Source organism: Eptatretus burgeri, chromosome 5 (genome assembly GCF_056783735.1).
Source record: "Eptatretus burgeri isolate ZD-2024b chromosome 5, Ebu_testis_v1, whole genome shotgun sequence".
Lineage (NCBI taxonomy): Eukaryota > Metazoa > Chordata > Myxini > Myxiniformes > Myxinidae > Eptatretus > Eptatretus burgeri.
Genome location: NC_140965.1, coordinates 93,756,990 through 93,770,784, shown reverse-complemented (window position 1 = coordinate 93,770,784; position 13,795 = coordinate 93,756,990). Strand labels below are relative to the sequence as shown.

At 42.6% G+C, this 13,795-nt stretch overlaps 1 protein-coding gene and 1 long non-coding RNA gene across 3 annotated transcripts in view; one reads left to right on the top strand and one right to left on the bottom strand.

Annotated features, from left to right (window-relative positions):
- Positions 1–239: 239 nt before the first annotated feature.
- Positions 240–3,652, top strand: LOC147026973 (carbohydrate sulfotransferase 1-like). 2 transcript variants are annotated; one of them, XM_085882922.1, is made up of 3 exons: positions 240–535; positions 803–894; positions 1,989–3,652. In XM_085882922.1, the coding sequence occupies exon 3, from the start codon at positions 2,158–2,160 to the stop codon at positions 3,400–3,402; it is 1,245 nt and encodes a 414-aa protein (XP_085739048.1). In that variant the 5' UTR covers positions 240–535; positions 803–894; positions 1,989–2,157; the 3' UTR covers positions 3,403–3,652. The 2 variants fall into 2 exon arrangements, with proteins under 2 accessions (XP_085739048.1, XP_085739047.1); XM_085882921.1 differs by lacking the exon at positions 803–894.
- A 4,593-nt stretch (positions 3,653–8,245) lies between these two features.
- LOC147026972 (uncharacterized) overlaps positions 8,246–13,795 on the bottom strand; it is a 6,274-nt gene continuing 724 nt past the window's right edge. Inside the window, exon 3 of the long non-coding RNA XR_015058585.1 lies at positions 8,246–9,270. This is a non-coding gene — a long non-coding RNA (uncharacterized LOC147026972). The remainder of the gene's footprint in view (positions 9,271–13,795) is intronic.

Here is a 13,795-nt window from a genome sequence, read left to right as displayed (position 1 = left end):
TATCCATGTGTATAAATAAAGGCAAGCAGCTCCTTTAAGCAAAAAACAAAAATCGCATCGTTAATGACTGTTACAGCTCATACTCGGTGTTAATTAAGCGTCGTCTGACGACTTACATTCATTTTCAGTGACGTTTGAGCTTTAATGAAAGCAGACTATAAATCTGTTATCTGTAGGTTTACCTATTAAAAATTGTATTCCTATAAATCCCCTAAAACGAGAAATGATTGATTGTGGAGACGTTTTCTGCAAGCCATATAAAACTATAATTTGTATATTTGGACACGTATGTTGTAATTAGTTGAAATACTTGTCGATCGACAAAAGAACACGAGGAAGAAGATTCCCTTTTTAATCGCGGTTCACTGCTATTGGCTGGAGCCTGACCAGCCTTCCAGTGGCCCCGCCCCCTTCAGATGAGCACAGTCTTGAGATGCCAGAAGACGACACAGATCGCCAGCGGATGGATCAGACGTTTTGTAAATCCGATTTTCGAACCCTCCAAGTGAAAGAACGGAACAAGGCAACCCTCGGGGTAAGAGTCTGGACTCTGGATGAACCTGTGTGGGGGAATTCCTCAAGTATCTTTGCACGTGACCATTAATTCCATAATATTGGGGACCACTTGTCCATCGGCAGTACCTGTGCACACCTTTTCATTCGCCCGAATCATGAGATCTTTATAAATGTCGACGTTTTGTGTTTAGTTCGAATAACTCGGATAAATTTGCCGCACAGTTTCTACATGTAAACGGGGAGCACATTTGATACATGGTTCACAGGGAAAGTGGTCTTCCCCCAGAATGCTGCACAACTTATTCATGATTGAGAATGAAGTGGAATTTTGCTGGAGATACACATTTAATGCTTTGTGAACGACAACGTATACAACAGGTACAATGTACAACGTATATAACAGCTGTGCAGGCAGCTTGCGTTCAGGGAGTGCGAGTGCATTTTCAGGGAAACGAGTGAATGCGAGTGTGATGATCATGCGAGAGGAGCGGGTGCGATGAGCATGAGTGAGTGTGAGTGCGATTGTGATGATCAGGAGCGAGTGTGATGATCATGCGCGAGGAGCGAGTTTGATCATGCGTGAGGAGCGAGTGGGATGATCATGCAAGAGGAGCGAGTGTGATGTTCATGCGAGAGGAGCGAGTTTGATGATCATGCAAGAGGAGCGAGTGCGATGAGCATGAGTGAGTGTGCGATGAGCATGCGCGAGGAGTGAGGTCTGAGTGCGATGAGCATGCACGAGGAGTGAGGTCCGAGTGCGATGAGCATGCACAAGGAGTGAGTGCGAGTGTGATGAGCATGTACGAGAAGTCAATGCAAGTGTGATGATTATGCGCGAGGAGTGAATGCGAGTGCGATGACGATGTGCAAGGAGTGAATGTGAGAACGATCATCATGCACAAGGAGCGAATGTGAGTGGACCTGAGAAGTGGATGCGAGTGTGATCATGCATGACGAGTGGATGCGTGTGTGATGATCAAGCACAAAGATGGAATGTGAGCATGATAATAATTTGAATGCAATTATCATGCACAAGCTGCAAATAAGTGATAAGTGCACAAGGTGAAAAAGTGATTGTGATGATCGTACACGAAAAGCGAATGTGAGTGTGATGAGCATGTAGGAGGAGAAAATGTGAAAGCCATAATCACGTATTAGGAGTGGATGCGTGCGGGATAATCATGCACGGGGAGCGATTGCGAGTAGAACGATCATTGCTCAAAGAGCGATTGCAAGTGTGATGATCATTGTACGAGGTATGATCAGTGCGTGAGGAGTGATCAGTGGTCAGTGTGTTAGTCAGTGAGGTCAGTGAGGTGTGGTCAGTGTGTTAGGCACGATCACCGGTGCAATGACCACTGCGCAAGGAGCGATCGTGAGTAAGATGATCGGTGCACGAGTTGCTATCGTGAGTGCGATGTTTTAATCGGGATTTCTATAATAACGCTTGTGATAAACTCTCATCCCTGCAGTTTGACGACTCATCACAGAAGTTCTCTGGCTTTGCCATGCTGCTGATTGCATATCTGAGGGAGATGCACACCCTCATCTAAATATACACAGTTTCAGGACAAGTAAATTATAAACACATCACCTCATTCGACAGGACTTCGATCATTTGATGTCATCACCAACTGAACGATGGAAGTTTCATGGCGACTTGGACTGCTGTTGCTGCTCACGTCGTTGGGTATCCAGTACACGGTCATACGCACACTGCACTTGCAAATTGCTCCAAATCTCAGTTATGTTCATGGGATAAACTGTGTACCGAGCTCAACAGAAAATCTCAACTACTCACGTCAGGTCAAACTGAGTGCGTCAATGACCAGTGGTCAAAAACACATAGTTGTCTTTGCTGTTACCCGAAGTGGATCATCCTTCTTGGGACAAATGTTAAACCATCAATCAGATGTTTTTTACTTATTCGAGCCTCTGTACCATGTGCAGAAAATCTTGCTCAACTCTAGCATCAGACTCCGCCGCACAATAAGCCGGCGTGCTTTGGTAGGAGCATTCACTGATCTTTTGCGTAACCTCTTCTTTTGTGATGTGCACTTCCTCAGAAACTATGACACGGTGAAAGTGGATAGACTAGCTCTTTTCCGACGAGCTGCCAGCAGAGCAATGTGCATACCACCTGTCTGCAGTGCTGTACCACAGACAGAGACTTATGAAGAGGAATCGTGCTCAAAATATTGTGGTGAAAACCTCAACCTAACTCTCGCTCAGCAAGTTTGCCGAAAGACTTCCAACATCGTAATCAAAATTGTACGTATGCCAGAAATTGGTGACCTGAGGACGCTGGCCGAAGACCCACGCTTGGACCTTAGAATCATCCACCTGGTCCGGGATCCACGAGGAATCATTGCATCACGGATTAAAGCGTTCGGTGAGAGTTTCCGTTCTTGGAAAGTGTGGAAGGCAGTCGGACGGATGCCCTATAATCTGGACAAATCAGTTGTGACCACTGTATGTGATGACCTTCTGAGTTCAATCAGCACCGTGATGAACGCGCCCGCATGGCTTAAAGGCAAATACATGCTTGTGCGATATGAAGACCTCTCCCTTAATCCCATAGAAAAAGCGAAGGAAATTTATAGGTTTGTCGGAATTCCCATGGAGAATGGAGTGAAAAAATGGATATTGAAAAATACCAATGATGTAAAGCACAGTAACAGCAATCCATATGCCACAATCCGCAATTCAGCCACCATTGCTGACCACTGGAGATCACAGCTTTCCTTTGACATGGTCCAGCTCATCCAGACTCTTTGCAATAACACCATGGTGCATCTGGGTTACAAGTTCACAAAATCCACTGCGGAGCTCAGGAACCTGTCCATGAGCATGCTTGAAGAAAACTTCTCTTTTCTGCATTTATAATATTGCTGACATGATTGTGAACATTTGTGAAACACTGTATATAATTATATATCTGAAAGGGTGATTAATTGAGAAAATTCATCATGTTGCCCTTCCCTTTGTTTCAGGAATCGCGTCTGAAGAATGGTCCAAATATTTCCCTAAATATGAGCAAGCTGAAATTGATCTTGGTTTAATGGTTGTTTGGGGGGAGCAGACGTTACACATTCATTCAAAATGCTTGTTTGAAACAAAATAATATGTACATGCTTCATCGATTGTTTTATACATATATATATATATATATATATATATGTATATGTATGTATATATATATATATATATATGTATATATTTGTATATATATATATGTATATGTAAATATATATATATATATATGTATATATATATATATATATATATATATATATATATATATATATATATATATATATATATATATATATATATATATATATATATATATATATATATATATATATATATATATGTATATATATATGTATATATATATATATATATATATATATATATGTATATATATATATATATATATATATGTATATGTATATATATGTCGATATATATATATATATATATATATATATGTCGATATATATATATATATATATATATATATATATATATATATATATATATCGATATATATATATATATATGTATATATATATATAGCCTGGTGTTGGCGCAGTGGTGAGGGCAGCGGCTTGGGATCCAAAAGGTCCTGAGTTCAAGCCCCGTTGGACCACTGAATTAATACACCAGGGGGTTGACTCAGCCTGTCATCCTTCCAAGGTCGGCGAAGTGAGTACCAGTGTACTGGGCCGGTGTATACCCCGGTTAAAATAGGTGTACCATATCCCTGTGTCATAAGAGGTGACCAGGGTTGCGTCAGGAAGGGCATCCGGCGTAAAACCTGTGCCAAATCACTATGCGGATCATACGGATGATCCGCTGTGGCGACCCCTAACGGGAGCAGCCGAAAGAAGAAGAATATATATATATATATATATATATATATATATATATATATATATATATATATATATATATATATATATATATATATATATATATATATTTATATATATATATATATATATATATATATATATATATATATATATATATATATATATATATATATATATATAGCCAGATGATTAAGCTAAGGATATAGAAGGATAAAAAGGAAGCATGAGAGAGGGGGATAAAAGTATGTGGGAGAGTTCGTTATTGTTCGGTCACAATTGTTATTGATAGAAGGTGATTTTTACATTAATTACATCCACAAAGCCAAACCTTTCCAATACACCATTTTTCCTCAAACAGTCTAACACTGTTATTATTAACATAAAAATTAAATTCGAACCCAAGTTATGCTGAAACCAACTTTTTGAAAATGGGGACAACATCACAACCAGTCATTTTCAATTTTAGTTTTCCTCGATTCATCCAATGCAAATTTTGCAACAACAAGCAAGGTATTAAGAAGAAACACAGTGTATCTACAAGAGGAGCTAAAACGTACAGCAATATATAAACACAAGTATAAAAGCCCATCAAAAATGATGGGTTGGAATTATTTTATGGCTGGTGTTTGCTTATTGGTTAGGGTGATGGGCTTGGGATCCTTGGATTTTGAGTTCAAATCCCCCTTGGGTGTTGAATTAATACCAGGTGGGGTTGACTGCCTGTCATCCTTTTTTTTTTCTTTTTGTGTTCTTGGCACAATACAAGTCAGAGAAATATTGCTTTGTCAAGCTTCTGATGTCTTTTGGATCATGGGTTGTTCGACCTCCTTGAGTCTGCAGCGAGGTTATCTGCTGGCTTCTCTTTGTTCGCATTTCCAAAGCAAAGAAAAACTTGGAAGGAGAATCAATGAAACTCAAGTTTTACATTCGTAATGTCACGAGAGCCCCTCGAACCTGCTTTATGCAAAGTTGAGCAAGGAGGGCTTTTTTCTTTGCAAGTAGAGAACCAGTTCTTTCAGCACTGGGAGTTGGAAGGCTTGACTGTCGAGACAATATTTCTTTGGTGATAAGAGACTGCAGCGCAGATTGATCTTTTGTACAAAAGGAGTTATATTGCTGGCAAAATGTCCTTATATAGGTTTTTACATTGTCCCACCATTGTACAAGACAGGAGTAGGAAGGCTTCCGCAGCAGTAGGGTTTTCCAAAAGACTCGGAAGGCAACAGGAAAAGCATAATCTTTCAAGAGGCTCACGTTGAAGGTATAGTGGGCAGCACTGCGATTACGGTTCGGGGAAAGAATGTGAAGAACAACCATGTGGTGTTCCGACGTCAACATGGGACGACAGGAAGACTGGACGATGTCAACATGGCCTACAACATTTAAAGAGCCAATGTCAATATCAAATATATCCAGCCTCACAATAGATAGCCGGCCATTCATACACCGGCACCACATATATTGCCGTGCAGATGGGTTTTGGAGCCTCCACACATCCATAAGGGAAAATTTGGACAATGCTCTCTTCAAGGGCACTGTACTTAGTGGGTGGGGCTCTTCTCCATTGTGATCAAGAGTGGGGTAAAGTGTGCAATTAAAGCCCACGGTCCGACAAACAAGACCATCAAAATCAAGGTGTGTGAGGGACATTTCTACCTGTGGAAAAAAATTCCAATCTTTCTGTGAAAGTACTCAGTGAATATACATTTAATATAGTGTGTTTATAACCATTGTGAAAGAAATTGATTGAAATTAAATGGCCTTTAATAATGACTTTAAAAGTAACACCTTGTGCACAAAAAGAAGGATTTGAATAAATAGCCACCCCAGCAGGAGGACAGGCCCAGCTACGAAAAAAAAAAACACTGTCCTTTCATTATACGAGTCCATTCACTCATACACGTAGAGATACATCTCGTCTCTTGCAGAAGAACAACATCAAAACGTTTTTGTTCAACCAGCAGGCTCACCTGAGCCTTACGCAGGGGTAAATGCCCCCCATTAATATTTAAAGTTACAACAGAAAATGTCATGCACTGTCTATGTAGGGATGTTTATGAGGTAGTAGGGAAGTTGGGCTGCGTTCGCAACTCTTTCCGAGCTTTAAGTACACACTTAAGACGGAATACTTGCGGCTCAGTCACACTAAGTGGTTCAGCCTAAGGAGGAGACGCTTTGAAGAGGTTATAAAGCCAGAAAGATTCGGAAAGAAATGAAAAATTTTAACCTTTTTCTTTTGAAAAGTGTCCTCAAGGAACTTTAAAATTTCCATGGGTGACATATCATCATCACCCTCTAGTTCTTGAGCTATGGCCAGCTCGTTCCAGACTTCACCACTAGCACAAGAGGCAAGTGACGAGGCTCCACCTGAGTAGTAATCCGGGTGGTCTTCATTCGTTATCTCACCCACCAAAGCCGATGCTTCTATAACAGGAACTTTATCCTCTACTAGAGGTGTAACTGATGCTTCCGCAGCGGGAGTTTTAAAAACAATCGCAGGAGTTAAAGCTTCCACAACAGAAGCCACACACTCTACCCCAGCAGCTGACACCTCTTCTGCCTCCATTACTTCAGACACTTCATCCTCAGCAGGGCGTGAGACGAGAGCAGGTTTGTGGTTCCTGAGTTTAGTGTTAATAACCACGGGGATGGTTACCGGCACATTTTGGGGCGTTGTGCTCGGCTCCTATTCATGGGAATCATGAGCGGAGATGTCTTCTTTCTCTTTTTAAGTTAAAATGCTACGGTCTTCGATGTGCCACAATTACTGCTGAGGTCGACATTCGGCTCTGTCCATCTAGACATGATGCCATCTGAATCTGTCCACTAGGGGCAATGTTCTTGTCTGACTGTCTTGATGCACCGCCGGATAAGCACCTTTTGAATGACCGAACGCACCACAAGTGAAACACGTCATTATCTCTGTCATAATGTACATTTGGTAGTTCCGATTTTCAACTACCGATGCAGCTGAGGCATTGACCGATTGGGCATTATTTTTCAACACAATATAACATTGCTGCCGGAATGACACGATATGATGAACTGTAGAATGGGAACGCAAACAAAGTGGAATCATAGAGATTCGAGACACCACCATTCCAAATTGTTTTAAAATGTACAAGATCTGTTCGCATTTAACGAAAGGAGGCAAATTGGAGAAGATGATTTTCACCGCCGATGAGTCCAACATGCTGACATGAACAAATATGTCTGGCGATATAGACAAACCAGTTTCAACCACCTGGGCAACACAGCGCTCCTCGGAAAGAAAAACAACTCGTTGGTTCATCTTCGAGGCTGTGAACACGTTTTCAAAACCTACGAGTTCTCCCAAGCCAGTCACCATGTCCTCAACCCGAACCCTATCGGGTGGACTGACTATTACCCCATTCCTTCGGGTAAGTGACTCATAAATGCTATTCTGTAAAATAACATTTGCCAGAGCTGCAAAGAAACAAAATCAAAAAGATTTTGAAAAGCTAACAAAGGAAAACCTGTCGCAAGCAGAATTCACAGGTGAAGGTAAAATAAAAGAAAAATAGAAATGGAAAACTGACAAAGAATGTCGATATTTCAAAGCATGGCAAGCAGAGTGCAGGCCTCAACAACACAGAGTTATTTAGGCCAAGCACACAAAGACTAACCATTCTCCCTGTCCCTCTCCCTCTCCCTCAATGGAAATATCACAGGGATAACTGAACTCACATGAACAGACAGGAATACAAAGGAGCAGAAAATGAGGAAATAGGATAAACACCAACACAGCACAGTACTCACAGCTCCCCACACACGGCTGCCATGATGGAGAGACTGAGCTGTTAGAGATAGAGAGAGACTTTGACTTTTATGTCCTTTTATTACAAAAGTATAAACTAAATTTTACAAACCATTTGCAAAACGAAGAAACAAATGTTAAGGAAACATTGTTTGGAAACAGAACATGAGAAGCAATTCATGATTATATCATAAGGAAAAAACAAGTGTTTCATTTGTTACACAACAAATAACTTTTTCATACACCATTTATCAATAAAGTCCTGCTCTTCCCCATACCTGCTACAGTATAGGTACTCCAGCTGGATTCGAGAAGAAATTAAAGTTCTGTCAGTCAAAATTATATTCCAAGCAGAAAGATCACCACTTTCCCCCTTCTTTTTTCTGGTTTTATAAATTGACATTTTCGCCTCAGCGATCAAAAAGTTAACCAAAGCAGTTTCAGGTTTACGTAAAGAGGATGTAGCGTAACCAAAAATAAATTTATCAAAAGAAAAAGCAAAACCCAGTTTCAAAAAAATATCATGCAAAAAAACTTAAACAAGGGAACAAGTCATGTGCACTCAACATATGCATGATACAGCATTTCACAATTCTCACAGATAGAGCACACTTCCAAAATTTCATTGGAAAATTTGTGCAACAAAACATTACAGGGAAGAATCCAATGCACTAATCTCCATGGCAAGTCGCCGGAGCGTTTTGAAGTTGGAGCTGTGTAGAGACTTCGCCATACAAGAGTAAGCGAAGAAAGGGTTGAAAGGGTTGACGGGTGCTCTTTCCATTGGACACCAAAAGGGCCTTTCACTAAATCAGCAAAAATAAAACAAGCAGTCATAGACTGGTACTTACGAAATCGTCAACTTGACCTCTGACCTTGTCTAAGAAAAGCTGTCTCTAGAGAAGGTAGCGACGCAAACAAGAAGTTTCTACGATGATTCTGTACCAAACCATCAAAAATCGAATGTTTGACCTCACTGTGACCTTGACCTTTGACCGATTTTGACCAAAATCTAATCAGCGCTAGCCATCACCCTCCTGAATCACGTGGTGTAACTTGACATTCGCAGCTTCTTCCGTTCTCGAGTTATCGTGCCTACAAACAAACAAACATACACAATCAAACACACAAACAGATGACGGAAGTCATCAATATACTAACGAAATCTTTAGATTTCGTAAGTAACAAGCAGTCATAGATTGGTACTTACGAAATCGTCAACTTGACCTCTGACCTTGTCTAATAAAAGCTGTCTCTAGAGAAGGTAGCGACGCAAACCAGAAGTTTCTACGATGATTCTGTACCAAACCATCAAAAATCGAATGTTTGACCTCACTGTGACCTTGACCTTTGACCGATTTTGACCAAAATCTAATCAGCACTAGGCTTCACCCTCCTGAATCACGTGGTGTAATTTGACATTGGTAACTTCTTCCGTTCTTGAGTTATCGTGCCTACAAACAAACACACTCACAAACAATCACACACACAAACAAACACACAAACAGATGACGGAAGTCATCAATATACTTACGAAATCTTTACATTTCATAAGTAATGAACACAAAGGTCATGTAAAATCTTTCTCAATCGAGTTAAAAGGTACATATTTGCCATTATAACTCAAAAGCAACACAGGGAAAGCGTATTGGTTAAACAAGCTACCAGATTGAAAGAGGTTCTTGAATTCTACTCCTAAATTATTTAATGCTCTTAAAATTGCAAGAAAAATCTGACCAATAATACGAATTGACCTAAAACCAGAAAGGGCAGAAATTTTGTAACTGGACTTCCATATTTCTCTTTGAAAGTCCAACAAATTATGGACTGAAAGGATGTCTGACCCTACAAAATGCTGGGTAAAGGTTCTGGAAGAAGGTATGGCTGCAAAGAGGGGATTGTAAAAAATTGGTTCATTCAGAAACATTGAGGTGGTAAAGGAACTGGTTTCACGACGCATGTTCCACGTGTTGGACCAGTTTGTGATTTTACCCAGATCTGCAGAGAGCAAAGAAGCTGCTGCTTGCCGGTCTGAGGGATGGCAGATGGTAGGACAGAGGGTGGAGTCATCAGCAAAGAGATAACGAGGATTTTCCAAAGAGTCCGAGAGATCATTGATGAAAACCAGAAAAAGAACAGGGCTCAGAACGATGCCTCGAGGAACTCCAGCCTGGACAGGAAGAGGGGACGAGAGAACTCCATTTAGGGCTTCACGTTGGTGGCGACAGGAGAGGAAGTCTACGAGCCATGAGTGGAGATGGCTTTAGATACCATAGGAAGAGAGTTTGGTGAGCAGGGCAGGGTGCGAGACTGCGTCAAAAGAACGTGATGTGTCCAGGGATACGGCTCGGATTTCATGTCCGGCATTGAGGACCTCCATCCATTGTCGGGAGAGCAGAAGCAGCATATGCAGGGTTGAGTGACCTGGTCTGAAACCAAATTGATGATCGGAAATCAAGCCATTGGACAAGAGGAAGGATTTAATGTCAGAAACGATGATGGATTCTGTAACCTTGCTGAAGATTGGGAGAAGGCTGATTGGTCTGTAGTTGCAGGGACCTGTTAATACACCTTTTTATGCAGGGCAGTAATGTGTGCTGATTTCCAAGCAGATGGCAGATGACCTTGAGAAAATGAGAGGGTGAATTGAACAGAGAGAGGGTGAGCAAGAGCAGAGAAGCAGGTTTTAAGAACACGTGTGCTGATGCCGTCTGGACCGGTTGCAGAACCTGAGTTGAGGTTTGACAGCAAGCTCTCCACTTTGTCAGAAGAAAGGGACACAGAGTCCAGGGAGAGTTGGGTGCGACTGGGTAAGGTGGGTACATAAAGCAATGGGTTTTGGACACAAGATTTGATGCAAACACTGAGTTTAGGTAATCAGCATTTTCATGTGCGGTATCAGCAGTGCGGCCATTTGAGGTAAGGGAGGGGATGGAGGGGGAACATACACCAGAAACAGATTTGATTAGATGCCACCAGGATTTGGAGGAGGGAAAGAGGTTTGAGATTTCAGACTACAGCTTAAAACGATTTTGTTTTCTGGCTCTCCTGAGGGTAGATACACACTTGTTCCGAGCTTTATGGAAGGAACTGAGATTGCCCTCAGTTGGGTTTGCTTTCCATGAGGCAAAGGCAAGTTGTTTCAGGACAACTGCCTCGCCACAAGCTTCAGTGAACCAAGGGCAGGAGGAACGGTAGGGCAACTGAACACGAGAGGGGATAAATCTGTGCATGAGGGAGAGCAAGTTTCTTTGAAAGAAGTCCCAGGATGAGTTGATGTTGGAGAAAGTAGCGATGGGAAACCAGTCTAGAAGTTTGATAGCTGCTTGGAGACCCTGCCAGTCGGCTTGAGTGAAATGCCACACGCGACGGCGGTGAGGTGGTTCTCTGATAACAGCCAGAGAGATGTCCACTTTGACAAGGACGTGTTCAGAAGAACTGATTGGAGCGGAGAAAGAACAGCAGATATTTTCAGGGAAATTTGTCAAAATCTGATCCAGAAAGATGGAGCACCATTGGTTGAGATCCGGCTCGGGAAATTGATCGATTGAGTCAGTCCCAATGAGTCGCAGAAAGCTGTTGCTGAAGAGCCATGATAGGTGAGAGAGGAACCCACACTTAGCCAACCTGCATGATGACAATTGAAGTCACCACATAAGAGGAAGAGTTTGGATAAGAAGATAGAAGTTGGTCCATGTTTTCAGATCGTGAGGTGTAAATGGAGTCATCACTGTTAGGTGGACGGTACAGTACACATATAAACATGAGGTGGGAGTGGAGGGGAAGCCCTAGCCAGAGGTATTCCTGGGGGTGTGGAGGAGTGAGGGCAGTGCATGGACAGTGAGGAATAGAGTGTTTGATGAAGAGAGCAATTCCTCCACCAGGACGAGGCTCAGGTCTGTCATACCGGAGGAGGGGGTAACCAGGGAGAGATACTTGGGAATCAGAGACGTCTTGAGGAGGAAAGTTTCTGTTAGGCAGATTATGTCTGGTTTGTCAGTGGCAACCTGTATGGAAAGATCTGAAAGGTTTGAGCGAAGGCCCCAGATACTTTGAGGTCCACACTGTTAATGAAGAGGGAGGGGAACAGACTTTGGGTGCAGGGGATGGGAGGGAGGGGGAGGGTAGGACAAAGTATGAGGGGAGGGGGAGGAAAGGAGAGTTGTTGAAAGAGTGTGGGGGATTGCAGAATAGCTCGGGGAGGGGACCGGATGAGGAGGAGAAAAGGCTCTGTGGTGCTGGGCGAGAGGGGGGGCAAGAGAGGGGGCAGAAGGCAGTTGAGGATTTGAGGAGGTGGAGTGATGAGATGGAGGTGAGAGGGCAGGGAAGGAAGCAGCTTTGTGGATGAGAGGGGAGGCAACTTTGAGAAGGGTGAGTGAGGGGGGTGAATGGTGGGAGAAAGGTGAGTGGGGGAGTTAAATCCCATTCTTCAATCTCATTCTTCCCTCCAGGCCTTCAAAAGAGCTAATCACCACCACCTTTTACAGCCCCACGTCCAAATCCTCGATCTTTTCTACCCCCGTTAATCCACCCCAACCCAGCTCCTTCAAATTCCCTACTTTCCTTCCTGAATGTCCCTGTAATGTCCATCTTGTATACCCCATGTACCCTGCCCTATCCCTCTCCCTTCCACAAATCTAATGTCTCTGTTCCCCACTGTTTTGTCCTTCCCTCTCTCACCCCTCTTGTCTCATGCCCCACTTGCCATGTGTTGTGTGTTAGCTCACACGAGCCTCGACATTGTATCCAAAAAAACAAAACCCCCCCCCTGCGTTTGAACCTGAGGTGTTTCCTCATGAAAGCTTTTCACCCACCAATGTACCTGAACTCCTTCCCGACCCTGCACCCCTTCTTGGGAAACCCACAGCAGTCACAAGCAAGGACAGCCCTCCACTAGCCCTTAGTTAGAAGATCAGCTCATGCCTGTAGGCCTCCTGGGCGTTTTGATTTGTTGAAAAAAAGGGGCGGGGGGAGATAAGATGTATCAGTAGTTTATGATAATGCATGCATACGTGGGGGCACCAGAGCATGGTTGAGCGGAGTCATGTGACCCGCCCATGTTCCGATGCTGTGCTATATTGTGTTATGCCCGTGTCCGAATTAAACCTGTTGTTCCCACTTCATAGCCTTCACCCTTGTCTATTGAGTACATTACAAGGACAAACACTGAAGACATCCTGAGACGATTCACTATTTTCTGTGTCATGCTCGGGATCAGGGTTTCCGATGTGGGACGTACAAGGAATAACAAGGAAATCCAACACAGGTGGAGGCCATTCAGCCCATCATGCCTGCACGAACACCACACCAACCCATCTGCACAAATCCAAGGATGAAAATGCAAAAAAAGTTTTTAATTAATGAATTTTTTTTGTTTGTTTTTGTTTTGTTTTCTTGTAGTTTTTGTATTTTTTTTTCTTTTTCTTCCCATCGAGGGAGGGGGCATGGACTTGGGTAAAAACACACATCATCAACCACACATCCCCCCTTGACAAGACCCCCACCAACAGCCCTCCGTACCTTGGAGGTCCCACAAACCTGACACGATCTGAACCTTATTCTGTTCTTTTAACTCAATGGCATCAACGTTTGACCATTTTTGGCCTTTTTTCCTGGTATC